The sequence below is a fragment of the Carex rostrata genome, chromosome 4 (genome assembly GCF_964058835.1).
Source record: "Carex rostrata chromosome 4, lpCarRost1.2, whole genome shotgun sequence".
Taxonomy (NCBI): domain Eukaryota; kingdom Viridiplantae; phylum Streptophyta; class Magnoliopsida; order Poales; family Cyperaceae; genus Carex; species Carex rostrata.
Window position 1 is genome coordinate 14,911,091 of NC_135921.1, and position 18,651 is coordinate 14,929,741.

At 33.7% G+C, this 18,651-nt stretch overlaps 3 protein-coding genes across 3 annotated transcripts in view; 2 read left to right on the forward strand and 1 right to left on the reverse strand.

Moving 5' to 3' along the window:
* Positions 1–18,651, reverse strand: part of IRX14-L (Nucleotide-diphospho-sugar transferases superfamily protein) — an 80,405-nt gene that overhangs the window by 19,393 nt on the left and 42,361 nt on the right. The window lies entirely within an intron of this gene.
* On the forward strand, positions 1,922–3,917 carry LOC144553634 (Tetratricopeptide repeat (TPR)-like superfamily protein). The gene is made up of 2 exons (XM_078301880.1): positions 1,922–2,286; positions 2,602–3,917. The coding sequence occupies exons 1-2, from the start codon at positions 1,969–1,971 to the stop codon at positions 3,844–3,846; spliced, it is 1,563 nt and encodes a 520-aa protein (XP_078158006.1). The 5' UTR covers positions 1,922–1,968; the 3' UTR covers positions 3,847–3,917.
* Positions 4,181–8,201, forward strand: LOC144553592 (Calcineurin-like metallo-phosphoesterase superfamily protein). The gene is made up of 9 exons (XM_078301820.1): positions 4,181–4,416; positions 5,189–5,239; positions 5,421–5,442; positions 5,542–5,656; positions 5,978–6,010; positions 6,097–6,222; positions 6,319–6,425; positions 7,290–7,361; positions 7,673–8,201. Exons 1-9 carry the CDS (start codon positions 4,252–4,254, stop codon positions 8,047–8,049), a joined length of 1,068 nt encoding a protein of 355 aa, XP_078157946.1. The 5' UTR covers positions 4,181–4,251; the 3' UTR covers positions 8,050–8,201.

Sequence of the window (18,651 nt, forward strand, 5' to 3'; positions counted from 1 at the left end):
TGGCTGTTGTTTCAAATAAATCCAGTCTCAAATAATTTAATATTTTTACAAAGAAAAAGGATTAATTAGGAACCCATGTTCATGCAGCTCCTGGATTCCAATTCAAACTGTTTTTATTCAGATTCAGTGTTGTGCATGAATTAATTCGATCGGCTGGAACTGGAAGATTAATTGAAGCATGCAGCTCGATCATGCAATTAATAATTGGATTCAGATTCAGTGTCTGTAGGAAGGCGGTAGGCTGAATGACGTTAATTTCTAGCCTTTAATTGAATTAATTGTTACCAGAAAGAAAGTTTTTGTTCATAAATGTAATTTAGACGTACGTACGTACGTTGCTGTTATATATATTGTAGTTTATTTAATTAATTGTAGGTAGATAGAACATGCATATATGGCTATATGCAAATGCAACTTGGGTTCTGCATGCTATGGCCTATGCCCTATGGTATGGGACTATGGGGGATCGATCATCGATGTATATATGGTGTGCTTAATTAATTATTTCTTGTTAACCCCCATTTAATTTTACTATATATATATACGAGATAATAAAATTAATGTTTGATAAGAAGAGAAGGCCCTTCAAATATTGAATTATATATAATTATAAGCCAATAATCAAGGGTTCTTCAACATCGACAAGTTGTATATATTGTAGTACAATTCTAGGAAGTTTAATTTCAGTGGTCAAAATAGTGCTACCAAATTATATAATGTGCTACCAAAATAGTGGCATATATATCCTCGATAGACAATGTGACGACCTTGTTTTTGCTATTTGCATTTATTTGTTTTAATTATCGTTCTACATATTTTATTTTATTTACATTGACCATATATATGACTCCTTAAATTTTTGTTATTTGTAGACTGCTCTCCCTGTCCAATTTGATGATTACTTTGTGGTCTACATGGGAGAGGTCAATCGGTATCATACTGAGTCTGAGATATATATACCCAGTAGTGTTTAGGGTTTATCTCCCACTGGCATGATATATATATATATATACCCAGTAGTGTTTAGGGTTTATCTCCTACTGGCATGATAAATCCACTGGGGCATTGAATCTGAGTTGTTGAGCCACTGTTGGATCAGCGATTAAGTCACTTTGAAAATTGCTGATCCAATGGTGGCTTAACAAAACAGTAAAATCAGAAGTCACCGTTTGATCAACGATTTTCAAAGTGACTTAATAAATAGTAAAAAAATTCAGAAAAATATAAAATTTGGTCTCCAAGCACATTTCAATATAGAAATCACATCTAACGGTTCATATCGATTTTTTGAATTTTGAAATTTCAAATTTGGACCGGTATCACTTCAGCCCATATGCTACTGAAAGCATATTAGTCTCTCTATATATATATATATATGGGATGGCACAATTAACATTGGTGACAGAACCACTCTTCAAATTAAAATCACAGTATAATTCTAGTTAAATGAAATTTATTTTATTGTTATTAATTTGTTTTTTTTGCTAAATGCATTTGTAATGCACTGCCTCAAGGAAGGCGACTTGTTATTAATTTGTTAAATGAAATTTATTTTCTAAGTTATTATTATCTTAACAATTTTGAGTTTTGATATAGGTTTGATTCTTACATTATTAAAAATTGATGGTTGAATCCATTACTTGCGTTATTTGATATTCGAATCTAAATAGTTCGTGAATCAATTTCGAACGAATTATATATAGTTTAAGTTTAATTTGAATAAGATTCGAACTAAACTGGTTTGATTTATTTCAGAACGAACTAATTTCGAATCAAATTAATTGTGAACTTTTTTTTCGAATCATGAACTGCACCAACGTTTTTTTGCAGCCCAAGATAGCAGGAATTTACGAATGAGGAAATATGAATTTTGCTTTTGAGGAGACGAAACGAAAACCGGGAAGTGTATATTGCACAAGGACAAGGAGAAGCAGAAATCCCAGGCCCAGCCAAATGAAATGAAATGAAATGACAGCTCAACTCGGTCGTTTCCTCCGTCGATGCCTCTTCTCGCCGCCCGCAACCTCCGCCTCCGCCTCCTTTCTCCCAATCCATACCCATACCCCTACCCGCCTCTTCTTTTCCAAACCCAATTTTGACAAGGACCCGCATTCCTCTAATCAGAGCCACCTGTGGCGCTCCATCTTGCGCCTCGGCTTCTCCCGCCGGAGCGCCGCCACGGCACTTGATGACTGGATAGGAAGTGGTGGTAAGGTAACTGCCTCCGAGCTGCGTGGTATTATCAAATCTCTCCAACGAGCACGCCGCTATGAGCATGCTCTTCAGGTCAGCATATATCTCTCTCTCTCTCTCTCGGTTAATTGTGATGTTTCTCTCGTATGCTTAATTGGTATTGTCAAATATTAAAAAAGAAGAAAAAGTTACTGTTGGCCTATAGCACTATAGCACTATACCAGTAAGACAGTAACAGTATGGCGCCTGCCTGATACCAAAACTTACAATCATATGATACAGTAGATGTACATCTCACTGAAGATGATGCTTAGTGTGTTGGTTTTAGTGCTCTTGACATATTATTAAGATACTTTCCCCTCCTTTATTATATACTGAATTTCAACAATTATAAATACTTGTGTGCAGATTTTATCATGGAAAGATTCCAATCACAATTTTCATCTCTCCTCATCTGATCATGCAATCAGACTGGACCTCATTGCAAAACTTAAGGGTACAACCATGGCTGAGGACTACTTCAGAAAATTGAACAATGCCACTTCAAAGAAGGCTGCATCTTTCCCTCTTCTACACCACTTTGTCCAGATAAGGGATTTAGAAAAAGCTGAAACCCTAATGGCTGATTTGCAGAGACAAGGTCTTGCGTTGGACCAACACCTCTATAATGAAATGATGAAACTTTATACAGCCAAATTTGAATTCCGAAAAGTATTTTCAGTAATCCAATTTATGAAAATTAACAAAATCCCTCTTGGCGTTTTGTCCTATAACCTATGGATGAATGCTTCTATTGAGTTTCATGGTATCATTTCTTACGTGGAGAAGGTTCTCGAAGAAATGACAAGGGACAGGAATGTCGAGGTAGGTTGGAGCACATATGTTACCTTGGCCAACATTTACATAAAGTATGGATTGCATGATGAGGCTCTCAGTGCACTTTTATCAGCTGAAGGAAAACTTTCAGCAAGAAAACGGTTAGGATACTCTTTTGTTATGACGTGTTATGCATCTTTGAAAAACAGAGATGGGGTAATGAGGTTATGGGAGCTGAGTAAACAAGTGCCTTGTAGAATTACTTGTACTGATTATATTTGTGTGCTGGGTTGTTTTGTAAAAATGGGGGACTTAGATGAGGCTGAAATATTATTCAAAGCTTGGGAATTGGAGAGGAGGAAATATGATATTCGAGTCCCCAATGTTCTTCTAGGTGCTTATGTGAGAAATGGATTAATGGTAAAGGCTGAGAAATTTCACCTCTATACTTTAGAAAGAGGTGCAGTGCCGAATTACAAGACGTATGATATTTTGATGGAGGGATGGGTGAAGAAAAAAGAAATGGAGAAGGCTGTCGATGCCATGAAAAGGGGTTTTGCATTGTTGAGATCTTGTAAATGGAGGCCTCCAATGGATGTTGTTGAGGTGATTGCAAGGTATCTTGAAAATCGGGGAAACCTTGAGGAGGTATGTAGCTTGGTTACAGTTCTTCATAATTTGGATATGATGAACTTGGCATTGTACAAATCTCTTGTAAGAACATATATTAATGCTGATGTATGTACTCCCGATATTGCATCAGCTATGGATAGAGATGGACTTGAATTAGATGAGGAGATCAAGGAGCTAATTGCACGATCTAAAGTTTTCATTTGATAGTTAATTTGTATTTTTAATTATTATGTCCCTTTTTATATATTTTTTTGAAATATTTATGGTTAATAGAAATTTTGTAATAAAAATATGCCTTTTACAATTTTATCTTTTATTTTGATTGATTCACCTTTAACTTGTACATATTGATAATTGAAACTTTTGAAAATGATATTAGATTTGACATTTTTATATTTATGAAAAGTTGAAATGATTTGCATAAGATATTAGGTTGTTTGATGAAATCTGGCCCAATAACTTAGCACAAGGCCTTTATCATAAAATAAATAATTATCCTAGCCCAGAGAGAGGCCCAGAACCATTGGAGGCCCTCCTTGGTTTGTTTGACCAATTGGCAAAATCTTCTTTTTCTTTGTTTTGGTAAATATAGTTGACCGACACCGAGAGATGCTGAGGTCTGTTGGGGCGGTGAGGCTACAACTGCATCTGCACGGATACGGATACGGATACGGATACCCATCTCCTTTTCTCCTCTCTGCTGCTGCTTCTCCTTCGCTTCTCTGCGCCCCTATGCCTGCTTCCACCGTGCGTATTGCTGTTGTTGGCGACGTGGTTAGTTCTTACTCTTTTGCGGGATTCATCTCCTTTTCTTTTATTTAATTTATGTATTCTTTTTTATACCAAATAACTAGCTAACTATTAAAAAAGGGAACATAACATAACACACTGTTTTAACCAAAACAAAAAAAACCATACAATCCACTGAACATACACAAATGCATAGAACCAATATTATATTTTTTTTCAAATTCACAAAATAAAAGTATGAATGCCAATCTCGTTTCCACACCCATAAATGGCCTCACTGATGTCCTCTTCCACCTGAAAATTGCTTCCCTGTAAAGAAAGCTTTCCACTCCCTGTGGGATTTTAGGATTTAGTTTGAAAAAATCGGCAGTTACTTTGGTTTTGCACCAAAAGTATGCCCAACCAACAATTAGCATACGTAAATATCTAATTGATATTCATTTATTATCAGTAAAACATAACTTATTCCTCTCTAACCAGATTGACCATAAAACTGCACCTCTAATTTAATTCATTTGTGTAATTTAATCTGACAGCTTGAGGAAGTGTTAGTTTGTGTGCATGATTTGGTTTCATTGGTGATGATGACCTTTATTTGTTACTTCGAATGTCTATATTGCTAGATAGAAATTGTAGTGCATTTTTCATCATAGAAGAATCAATTAAATTAAATGAGCAAGTTGCTCGATGCATGACGTACAACCTACATTCTGCTTGGCATTCTTAGATGACATTTTTGCATGCACTTGACTGTTTAGTTTAACTAAAATTGATTTTCAAATTCTCAATTATGTAGCATGATGATTGGGAACTCGAGGAAGATTCAAGAGCGCTTCAATTTCTTGAGGTAATTCGAATAATTTTATCACAGAATTTATGACCTTCTGCATGCATGAATCAGTACTTGGTATCCTTTGCATGTTTACATTATATCCCTACTAAATTTAAGTTGACCTTAAATTTATTTCTTCTAAGGTTTCTAATGAATTAACTTGTTTTTTCCTAACTTATCTTCTACTGTATTGCAGCCTGACCTGGTGCTATTTACAGGCATGACCACTCTATGATAAGACCCCAAAAATCATGATAAAAGGTAAAATTGACATGTTTTTCCATTTCGTAACTCTATCTTTTGGTTTTCCACTGCAGGTGATTATGGTAACGAGAATGTTGAACTTGTTAGAAGCATTTCAAATCTCAAGATGCCAAAAGCTGCAATTTTGGGAAATCACGATTGTTGGCACACTCATCAGTTCTCAGAGAAGTAATCTTAATTCATTTATTTCTTAGATATATTAATATGTTTTGTTAGAAATTATAAATTATAAGAACACCAAAAGTTTTGTCTTTTGCGAATGACACCTAAATCATATTTTAAGTTTGTACTGACAGAGAAATAATCAGTTTTACTTGGAACAATGAGGAATGGTGGGTGTTATTTACTATAGTAAATATAGGGTGCAATTTACGGAACGGAAAAATTTGCAATTTTCTCAAGAGTAATGTCTCTGATCAGGAAAAAAATAAATGGACAACAGCAAATTAATACAGTTACTAACATATATCTCATTTCCTTTGGTTTTAGAAAGCCTGATCGAGTCCAGCAACAGCTCCAATGGTAATTGTTTCTTCCTGCCTAAACATCAAATCATTTACATATATTTCATTTTGTTGATTAGCAAACCTGAATTTATGAGCTACCAGTCTAGGAGAGGAGCATGTCGGGTATCAGAGATTGGATTTCCCTGAACTGAAGCTAAGTGTGGTAGGTGGACGACCCTTTTCTCATGGCGGTGACAGGCTGTTCAGAAAACAGCTTCTGTCTAAATGGTTGGTAAGAAGTTACTTCTTTGGGTAACTCTTAACCACCACTGGTACAATATAAGTACAATTTCTAAGAGATGGCAAGCATACTTTTTTACGTAGGTATGGTGTAAACGACATGGAACAAAGTGCAAGGAAAATATGCAAAGCTGCCACTGGCACACCAGAGGAAAATACGGTGGTAATTCTTGCGCATAACGGCCCCACAGGTTGCTGTCTTGTCTAACAAATGTTATAAGCATTTGTGTAATAGATAGAATATAGAATGGCATAATTATAAATTATTTGTTTGAATGATATCCGTAGAATCTGGAGTAATTGACAAATGGAGCCTCAAGTAACCATTGATATCTCAATTTGGTTCCTAAAATATTAGGGATTAAAAATAATGGCGGATGTCTTTGAATATAAGATGACACATTCCGTGATGTGTTCAACTTCTAACTGACAAAAATGATATGGATTAAAATGTGTAGGATAGAAAAACATGAACATTTTAGTACTTTAGGGACAAAAATGAGAATTGGGTAATACTTGAGGACATTTTGTATCACACCACAATCATATCAAGGGAAAATATGTTTACATATGTACCCGTAAGATTGCTAAAGAAAACTTCAATTAGACAAACCTCTGAATTTACAATGTTTAAAATTAAGCCTATATTTAATTTTGTTGTTTTATTTCTTTATTAAATGGAGAAGTCCCCGATCAATGCTGTGCAGATGGGGCTTGAAAACTTATATGAGGGGTGCTAATGGTCGTCTGGGACATTTTATTTCTTTATTTTTGTTCCATATTGTCTCGTATTTTATCCACAAGTGTCAACCTTGCACAAATTCAATTCGTAGAGGGTTTATTACCTGACAAGTTATTACTTGACAAGAAATTATGCAAGGTTCACACTTGAGTTGATCCATGGAGCGCTTTGTGTAGTGGCTGACCCAAGAGAGAAAATGCCACGGGTGACAAAATTCACTCCTCTACTTACATTATCACAATCCGGTACAAAACCACTAGTTATGACTAAAGTAATTTTGATGTAAAAAATTTCAAAACTCACCTCAATGTAGGATTAGGATCAAAAGTGAATGACATATGTGGAAGAGATTGGGTTTTTGGTGGTGGGGACCATGGGGATCCAGGTATGTACTTTTGACTAGTGTTACAGTAAATATTCAATTAACTCAGGCATGCATTTATGATTTCGGTTTATTAACAATAACTGATGCATGCAACTTATCTTCTTTTGGTTAGTTTCTTTGGCTTTGAATAATTTTCTAGTCTTCATGCTCTTATTCATGCATAAAATTCTATTAAACCTTTTAGAAGCTAAGGAAATCCTAAGTTTTGTGAATATGAGATCTAACTGATATTGATTAAATAGAAAAAAGACGAACAAAATCGTTGCTTACAAATTAGGGTTTTTTACTTTTTACTTTGGGTTGCATGACAGATCTAGCTCAAGCTATATCAGAGCTTCAAAGCAACACGCAGATCCCAATCCCTTTAGTCGTGTTTGGTCACATGCACAAGAGCTTGGCATACAGTAGCACCAATTTTAGAAAGATGATAGCTGTCGGAAATAAAGAAATCATGTACCTAAATGGAGCAGTTGTGCCGAGGGTGAAACACATACTTGTTGACAATGCAAGCAGTTCGAGTGAGGATCTGAAAAATGTGCCTGAAAATTCTGGGTCTGTGACAGCTTCGCTGCGTGCTTTTACTGTAGTGGATATGCATGAAGGGAAGGTGAAAAAAATATCAGAGACGTGGGTTTTAGTGGCTGACAAAATTTCAGTTAAGGAGGAGATTACTCTGTTTGAAAGTTAGGAACTACTCTTATTCCTTTTTCTTTTTTTGTTGTTGTGTGTGTTTTATAGGTTAAATTAATTGTATTTATTAAGCTTGGTTTTGTGTTCTTATCATTAATGATGATTTACTGGTTTCATGGGTTACATCTCACAGATATACAGTTCCTATTTCCTTGTGATTGTTCTATGTTTTTTGTATCACTTGACTGACACTTGTTGTAACTAATTTCCAACTGGGCTTGTGGGTTTCTATATTGAATTTTCCCTTTTTTATATCCGATTTTTTTCTTATCTTGAAAAATAGAAGTCGCAATCAAAGCTATACAGTTATTGTTAGTCTTTTCTCTTGCATAAATAAATGGTTTTCGAACTTCCGTATAATGCTTATGCATGAATGAAGGAAAGATTGGAGGGAAACAATAGTACTTATGTATAGCTCATATTAGTTCATAATATATATTAATATTTTTGTTTTTAAAGTTAAAACAATTAATTTGAATTGTTTAATATATATAATCTCTGTATGAAGATGTACTAGTAGACTAAATTTACATTTTTTTATTTATTATTGTTTTAGATAGGTATATTGTCACTATTATTAAATGGTCAAGAATATTTATTCTATTTAGATGAAGTGATGTTTTATCTATCTGAAAAAATAACGAGGGTTAAAAGGAATCGTGTCATTTATGCGTTGCCGTAATACCATATAGCCTCAATGACAATGTGAGAAATTTTGATTGCCCTGCCTGTGGGGCCGGGAAGAAAGGAGAGCTAATTAGTTCATTGATGGGGAAAGAAAGGAAAAGAGAGAGAGAGAGAGGTGTTTTGTGCTGGCCTGGAGCTGGACTGCTGGGTAATTATTATTCTTCAAAGCACCTTAGCTACTTTGGCATGCAAAAACAAATTAAAAAACTCTTCTCTTCTCTTCTCTTCTCTTTATTAGTCTTTATCCCTTTGACTAAAGAGACCAAATTATGCATGTGGTCCCTAAATGCCTTCTCAAATAACAAGGGAAGGGAAGGGAAGGGAAGGGAAGGGAAGGGAGGGAGTTATGATAAGTGATCAGTGATCACCACACCAAAAGAACAATGCCTATTCATCACTTGCCCTTTCTCCTTGTTTGTCATGCTGTGCCACTCACACACGGATAACTCCAGTCCTGTCATAAACGGAGACGATTTGTACTGTAGGTTTTGTGTTTAAACTTTAAAACCTTTTTTTATGAAAAGAGATGATATATATAATATAATATAATATAATATATATTGTTGTGTTACTGTTTCCCACTTTCCCTTTGGAATAGCACGGAATTCGAGGATTAGCCGGAGAATGTCTCCCGAGTAGGCAGAAGTTGAAGTTAGTGTTGTGTTGTGTTGCTCATTTCCAATACACCACCACGTGTGGCGAGTACAGATAAACCACACTGTGGCGGGTCACTGAGAAAACCAAAGTTGAAATTAAAAAGGATAAATAAAAGAAGAGGAGGGTTCAAATGCACTCTATCTTTCAAATTCTTTTTCTCTGTTTTTAAAGTCCGAATAATCAATCCGAACCGTTAGATGCGATTTATATATTAAGATGTACTTGGAGACCAAATTTTATATTTTTTGAAATTTTTTTACTATTTATTAAGCCACTTTGAAAATCGCTGATTTTACATTTTCTGGACCATTGGATTAGCGATTTTCAAAGTGGCTTAATAAATAGTAAAAAAATTTCAAAAAATGTAAAATTTGGTCTCCAAGCACATCTGAATATATAGATCTTGGACTTTGAAAATGGAAAAAAAAAGGATAGGGTGCATTTGGGTGCACAAAAATTTGGGTGCATTTGAACCCTCCTCATAAAAGAAATATATATATATATATATATATATATATATATAGGCTGTGGCTAAATTGCTGCTGGCAGCAGTTCTGCCCAAGTGCTGTCGGGGCTATATTTAGCCGTGTGATGTCTAAACAACAAATCCAAACCGTTAGATGTTTAATCTATATTATAATCTACTTGGAGACCAAATTTTACATTTTTTGGAATTTTTTTACTATTTATTAAGCTGGTTTGAAAACTGCTGATTTCAATGCTGCAGAAAATGACTGAAATCAGCGGTTTTCAAACCAACTTAATAAATAGTAAAAAAATTCCAAAAAATGTAAAATTTGGTCTCCAAGTAGATTATAATATAGATTAAACATCTAACGGTTTAGATTTGTTGTTTGAACATCAAAAAATAGAAAAAACAGTGGCAGCACCTCCGGCTAAAATGCTGCCGGCAGCAAATTAGCCGAACCCTATATATATATATATATATATATATATTGGTTAGAGACAGGTGGTTGTTTAGTGAAATACAATTAATGAATTTTGTGCCCTTACAATTACGATTTTAAGTTATTGTAATTTTAGTCTAGTCTAAGAGCTACACTTACACTGCATCCTAACCTCGCTCGAAATATATGCATTTACATAATTAAACACGCATATTCACATATACATCACATCATAGATTTGGGAACCTCCACTTTCAAACTTTAAAAAATAAATAAAAATATTAGAGTAATTATAATATACCACCTATCCATCCCGCATTTATCCTCTAACTAACTAACTTTCTATTTTAACTATAACTACCATTTCTAACAACATTTATTTTTTTTCCTCTTTCTCTCTTCCTCTTCCACCTCCATTTTCTTCTCCCACCTCTTCCTCTACCTCCCTCTCCCACCTCTGCCTTCGCCTCTCCCACCTCCACCTCCACCTCCGCCTTTGTTTTTCCATTGATAAGCTCTCTCCCTCTCCCACCTCGAAATAGTAAATACGATAAGCTCCCTGTTACGTTACGAAATTTTAAAAATTAATTTTTAATGATTTAAAGGCAAGAATCAAAAATTGTACTAACAAAATGGAAGTTAAAACCTTAATTAAGGTTCCTCTAATTAAGTAAGTTAAGTGTGAATCGAAACCGTGTCGAAATTTCGAGAATTTGAGACTTTATAGGCTCAGTGCGTCCGCACTGGTGGTGAGTGCGGGTGACTGACCCGCACTGACTTCTGTTTTCCTTAAATTGCCTTTGAAATTTCTGTGAGTGCGGGTGGGTGCGTCCGCACTCATGAAGTTTCTGTGTTGAACTGAAATTCCTAAAATTGGCTAAGTACTGAGTGCGGGTGGGTGCGTCCGCATTACGCTCGGACTTTTTCTGAAATTCTGTCAAAAATTTACTAAGTTCTGACTGCGGGTGAAGTTGAAGCCACCCGCACTGCGGGTGATTTCTGTGTTAAAATTCATTTCTGAAAACTGACTAAGTGCCGAGTGCGGGTGAAGTGACCCGCACCGACACCAGTTCTTCTTCTGGAAAGTGCTGAGTGCGTCCGCACTCAGGTCCAGTGCGGGTGAGTGATCCGCACTGGATGAATCTGAGGGTTTATTTGCAAAAATCCTGCTCTCTCTCTCTCTCCCACTTCATTCATTTCCCCATTTTCAAGTGATTTTCACCCAAGAGAGAGAAAAAGAGCGAGAGAGTTTCCCGTTCCTCTCAAACCCCCGATTATTGCGAGAAATCAAAACTGGAACCGAGTAACCGCCCGTGAATCTCTCCGAACTCTCATATTTGGTATTTCTTTCTCTCTTTCTTTCTTTCGAAACCTCGAATTTTCTCGATTTCTCAGATTCTCGTTTTAAACTCGAGATTTGTGTTCGAATTGCTCGAGGATTAGTTCCTCTACACTCCTTGCTTGTTTATTTGTCAATCTTTTTCCCGATTTCTTCTGATTTGTTGATTTTGGATTTCTAGGGTTTCGTGCCAAAATTAAAACTGGGCATAATCGTGAATTGATTTGCTTAACCCAACCAATTAGACTTGTAATCGGTAGGGTTGCCTCTTGATCTTGAATTTCTAGAACGTTTAACGGTTAATTTGAGGTTTTGACCAAATTAGGGTTTAACCAATCGGTAGATCGAATTGTTACGAGAACCAAATTGATGAACTAGTAAGTGAATTGTTACCCAATTGAGAGTTTGTATGGTCCCGAGGACCTAGATGAGATTGTGTGAGGTTTTAGAGGATTTTGGTAAGAAATAATGAACCGAACGAATTGATACCAAAGGCATAGGAATTGATTAAAGAAGGTATAAGCCCTAGAAGTAACTCGAGTAAACCTCTCGATCGTGAACCAAGTTTAAACCTAGTATACGTGTAATATAGGTGTAGGCTCGGTCGAGCAAGACGTTGCGAGGCAATACGAGACGTCCGATCCTTAATTAAGCGGTACGCTCGTCGTATTCAGGTGCGCGATTCTTGGACTTGTTTGATACTTTATTTTCAGGAATTAAACTGTGTATTCGTTTGTCATGTTGAATATCATTGATTGCATCATTGAATTGTGTAAAGCATTTGCATAGCCCAATCAAATTAAACTCGAATTGATGTGACTTGAGTGATTTGCATGCTGGTATGGTTGTAGGTTGTGTCGATCTATTATGATCTGATTTGATTGAAAGTCACCACGATTTGATATGTATGTGAATGGATTTACGAAGTTAAGCACTTGGATCCAATGAATTTGCAAAGTCGGGTTGTATGCTGACTTTGATTCCCAGGATCCTAATGGCCTTAGGTGAATGGCCCTCGATGATTCCCAGTACCGGTTGGGACGAGGGAGGGTGATTATGTTATGATGTGTGAATTGAGATCGTGGGTGACTAGTGTGTAACGTCTATGGCTCGGTGGCATTCTCCTGCATGTTAATGCATTTGGAAGGTCAATTGAATATTGCGAATATTGGAAACGACATCTCAAGAGAATTTTCTTTATGTGACTTGAACCAGACCTTAATAACTGTTAAGCCAAGCGATTGCAGATGGGTGTCAGATAAAGGGTCCAGCTTAGTTGGCCATCTGTAGGTGTCAGTAACCCTACAGATATGGGTTTGATAAAGGGTCCAGCTCGAAAGAACATCTGTAATTGCTACAAGCCCTAATGAATTGAGTTAAGCCAAAATATCTGTTGTGTTTGAAATTCATCTTGGAAATTCTGTAAACTGTGATTCATCTGATTAATTGTTGTCAAGCATTGGCATTCTGTTATTTAGGAATATATATATCTGTTTGAACTGTTTTGGTTTGGGTTTCATTTTTGAATATGGAGTCCGATTGCAAGTCCAATAATCTAAACTGTGGCAAATTTCGCACTGAGAATTTATTCTCACCCCCACCCTTCGGGTTATATTACAGGTACTGGTGCGACCGATTCTGGAGAGGAACGTGAGTAGTAGGCCATAGTAGCTTACCATCTCATGACCCTAGATATGTTTCGATGTATAGTTTTAGGGTAGGCCTCATGGTTGGTATTCGGATGAGATACTTTTGTTGTATTATATTCTGACCAGACTGTGTACTCTGATTTGTGTATATATAAACTTGGTTTATATTATTTAGTTTTGAATTGTTAAGTATAAATTGAATAGCCTTGTAAGTATACACGGCGTTGTATGCTTACGGCGGGAGACTGTCGTATCCCGTGGCCGCGGGGTGTGACACTCCCTCCATCTCATACCTCCACCTCCGTCTTCGCTGTCGCCTCCATTTTTCTCATCTATGCCTGCAACTCCCGCTCCAACGGACGTTCTATCGGAGATCATCCGTCACTCCATCCCAATAAAGCATGCCTCTGCCGGGATTGAATACTTCAACATGTAAAAATGAATATTTCAACGTGTATGAATGAATACTTGAGCACGCCTCTGCTAGGTTAGATCCACCACTGTCGACCATATCAAAATATTTTTCTATCTGTGGATGCAATTAATCTCTTTTATGTCTATGTTCTCTTTCCTCATAAAGTAGAGAGTTATTTGCAAAGAACAAAACTTTATTAATAATGAATTAAGCCACTGTGTAGTAAGAAATGATATAAAAAATAGAGGTATACGAATGAATACTTGATGTCTTACAATTAATACTTAATATCTTAGGTATGAATATTTGCGTGACAAGATATAAATACTTGTGCAACGGATAACTCGAAGATATGAAAAAATATTTGTGATTTTAGATTTGCAAAATTCGTCACAAATCATTAGAAATATTTGTGATTTTAGATTTGCAAAATTCCTCACAAATCATTAGAAATATTGTTTAAATTGAACAGAGAATAAAAAATCATCTCTAAAAACGTGTAAAAGATGGATGAGTGATGTGTCCAGTTTTTGTATTTACACTTACACGACGAGGATGAATACTTTCACGATGAGATATGAATATTTGTGTGATGAGATATGAATACTTGTGTAAAGAACAACTTGAAAGTATGTCATCATGGATCTCATTTGAAATATAAAATTGTGTAAAAAAATATTCGTGGTTTTAAATTTGCAAAATTTCTCACAGATCGTCAGAAATATTGGTTAGATTGAACGGAGAAAAAAAATCACCTCTAAAAACGTGTAACAGATGAATGAGTGATGTGTTAAGTTTTTATATTTGCACTTGCACAATGAGAATGAATACTTGTGCAACGGACAACTCGAAAGTATGTCATCATGGATCTCATTTGAAAGATAAAATTATATAGAAAATATTTGTGGTTTTAGATTTGCAAAATTTCTCACCGATTGTTAGAAATATTGATAACATTGAACGGAGAAAAAAAAACACCTCTAAAAACGTATTCATTTTTAAAAAAAAAAAATACTTGATATCTTATGTAAGAATACTTGATGTGTTATAGATGAATACTTAATGCATTATAGACGAATACTTGTGCGCACCAGTTGTAAAATCTTTCAAATATTAGATGGTCCCCTAGGTAGTTAGTAGTTATTAAAGTAGTTAATAACTAGGAGATAAATGAGGATTTGTTACGATGGAATAGCTAGGTAGTGGATTGATTATACCCGCATAGGACGGCTCGTACCCTGCCCGCCCATACCCTATGCCCGGGGTACCCGTGCCCGAGCCCGGGTATAGGTCAGGTAAACGGGTACACGGGTATGGGCAAAAAATAGGCCGGTCACCATTTTTTGGGGAAAAACCTGACTATACCTGGACTGACTTATACCCGTACCCGACCATACCCGTGCCCGTTGTGCCTGTACCCGTGTTCCCGTGCCCGTGCCTGTACCCGTATACCCGACCTATCCCTACCTGGGTACCCTACCCGACCTACTTTATTTTGAAATTCAAAATTTTCAAAAAATCCTCCACTTTATTTTTAAATTCTGTTTTTTAATTTCTGTTTTTTAATTTCTTTTTTTAATTTCTGTTTTTTTATTTCTGTTTTTTAAATTCTGTTTTTAAATTCTGTTTTTATTTCTGTTTTTTAAATTATGTTTTTTAATTTCTGTTTTTTAAATTCTATTTTTTAATTTCTGTTTTTTAATTTCTGTTTTTTAAATTATGTTTTTATTTCTATTTTTTAATTTCTGTTCTTTAAATTCTGTTTTTTAATTTCTGTTTTTTAATTCTGTTTTTTAATTTCTGTTTTTTAAATTCTGTTTTTTATTTCTATTTTTTAGATTTATTTTTGAAAATGTTAGATTTATTTTTTAATTTCTATTTTTTAGATTTATTTTTAACCTATTGAAAATAAATGAACGTTTACAAAATATATTATCAATTTAAAATGAACGTTTAGAAAATATATTATCAATTTAAAATGTAAGCTAAAAATTTCGGGATATAAATAAATTATCAAATAAATACATTTGTACTTAGCCAAATAAACATACAATTATTCGCAAGAATAATTTTTATATATAAGTTACAAATTTTATTTATTTATGAATTATAAAGACGTGACTTGATAATTTTATGTATGTATATATATATATATAGAGAGAGAGAGATGGGCTATGGTGCATTGCAATGCATAGGCCATGGTGTGCATTGGACCATAAATCACCGATTCAAAGTCCAAATGACCGATCCAAACCGTTCATCTTGTTCTCCATATTAATATGTGCTTGGAGACCAAATTTTATATTTTTTGGAATTTTTTTACTATTTATTAAGCCACTTTGAAAATCATTGATCCAGCGGTGGCTTCTGATTTTACTGTTCCAAACAGTCACCGTTGGATCAGCGATTTTCAAAGTGGCTTAATAAATAGTAAAAAAATTCCAAAAAATATAAAATTTGGTCTCCAAGAACATATTAATATGGAGAACAAGATGAACGGTTTGGATCGGTCATTTGGACTTTGAATCGGTGATTTATGGTCCAATGCACACCATGGCCTATGCATTGCAATGCACCATAGCCCATCTCTCTCTATATATATATATAGAGAGAGAGAGAGAGAGAGAGCTAGGCTACGGTGAGTTGCGAAGTAAAGCGACTATTTTACTTCACGCTCATATTTTGCGATTTTAAAGTTCAAAACATCGATCCGAACCGTTCATCTTATTCTTCATATTCAAATATGCTTGGAGACCAAATTTTACATTTTTTGGAATTTTTTTACTATTTATCAAGCAATTTTGAATGTCGCTGATCTGATGGCCCAGAAAATTTTATTGTTCACAGAAAAACAGCAATTTTAAAAAATGCTTAATAAATAGTAAAAAAAATTCCAAAAAATGTATAATTTGGTCTCCAAGCACATTTCAATATGGATTAAATATCTAACGGTTCGGATCGGTAATTTGGACTTTCAAAATACAAATACGGCGTGAAGTAGAAACGCGTTTTACTTCGCAACTCACTGTAGCCTAGCTCATATATATATATATATATATATATATATATATATATATATATATATATATATATATAATATTTGATATTGAACTATTTGAAATTTAAAAGTCGAATTATAAACAAGTAATAATATTTATACGATACTGTTAAAAAAAACAGAAAAAGGGGCCCAATATGTAAAGAAAGAAAGATGGTCAATTTCTTAATTTTAATCTTAAACAAATAAGAAGAACAACAAAACAAAAAAGTTAATATTTATTGTCTACAAATAATTTTTTGTTCGCAGACATTACTTGCAAATTCAATAAGATAGCAGAATTGAGAAAACAATATGTTAGAATTTTCAACAATTGGTTCCACTAATTTTTTTGAATTTTTATCTTTTTTTACTTTGTCTTTTTCATTTTATTAAATCAAAAGGAAGATGGTCTTGCATATTTAATTAAATCACCTTTTTCGAATATATTAAAAAAACTTATTTATAATTTTTTAAAAATGTTTATACTTTGCAGTAATAATTTTTCTTGTAAAAATTATAATGAAATTTGTTCCAAATAATTTTGAACCAAACAGTATGTTATAACTTTTATATCAAGTAGCTAGTTTGAAACTTGATAGCTTTGCATCTTCAACACTAATTGACACGTTCAAGGAATGTTTTGATGGCATAAATCGTAATGAAATGCAAATTTTAATCAAATATCCTTCCTAATTTTTTATTTTTATTTTTTTAGACTAAGAGGAACAAATTCGCTAATTGATTATGAGACGGCCAAATTTTTGTACAAGCTATTAAAGAGCTCACTTAATAAATTTATTCTTAAATAAGAAATTATTTGTCTAGTATAATTTTCTAAGGCATTATTTTTATTTTGAAGATCACAAGTTTGAAATTCAGTGTATATTTCAAAGATGATTTAAGGTTTTAAAACCTTACCTTTGTGCACAACTATTTTTTCACAAGTTTGGATGGAGTACATTTTAGAATTATTGATCAAGTACTATATATTTGGAACAAAATTGAATTATTTAATATGGAGTCTATGGACTATATATCAACATGATATTATTTTTGTCAAAAATAAATTTTAACATATTTTTGGATAATTTTAGTAATATATATCTAAAAAATACCGTCAAACGATTACAAAATATTTTCACTCAATTTTATACTCCTAGAGACAAGTAAATTCAAATTATGGTTATGGTATAAAATTTTGATACTTGCATTATTAATCCAATTAAAAAAAATGAAAGGATCGGATGCTGTCTTTGATGGCACTAGATACCCTAATTAATCTTATTTCTTAAACTATGGTTATGATGTCTTTGAGAAAATTGACAAATTGCTTAGTTACATATCCCAATTATATTGGTCATACATGGTTTAAACTAACACATGCGTTTTGTTTCCTGCAAGTCTAATTTTTTGTTTTATTTTTTATTAAAGATAATTAGGATACATCTTAATTGTAAGTACATCAACTAGTAGATATATTAGCACACATACACTAAGAATAATAGTCATTAATACATTTATAGGCATTCCTATCTACATTCTAATAAGTAAACTGATGAAAACATCATTATATATCCTAAATAAAAAAAAACTAACATATACTTATCTTAAGTTGAAATTTTATTATTGAATATAATTTTACCACTAAAATCCATCCATTTATTTATCTTAAGTTGAAATTTTATTATTGAATAAGTGACTTTTATTTTTTAATCTATTGCTTTAAAATAATTCACAATTATTTTTAAAGTAATTGATTTAAGATATTTTTTATTTATATTTTATTTAACATATTGAAAATAAATGAACATTTGAAAAATATATTATCAATTTAAAATGTAAATTAAAATTTTTGAGATATAAATAAATTATCAAACTATATAATTAGAATGAGAATTTGAAAAT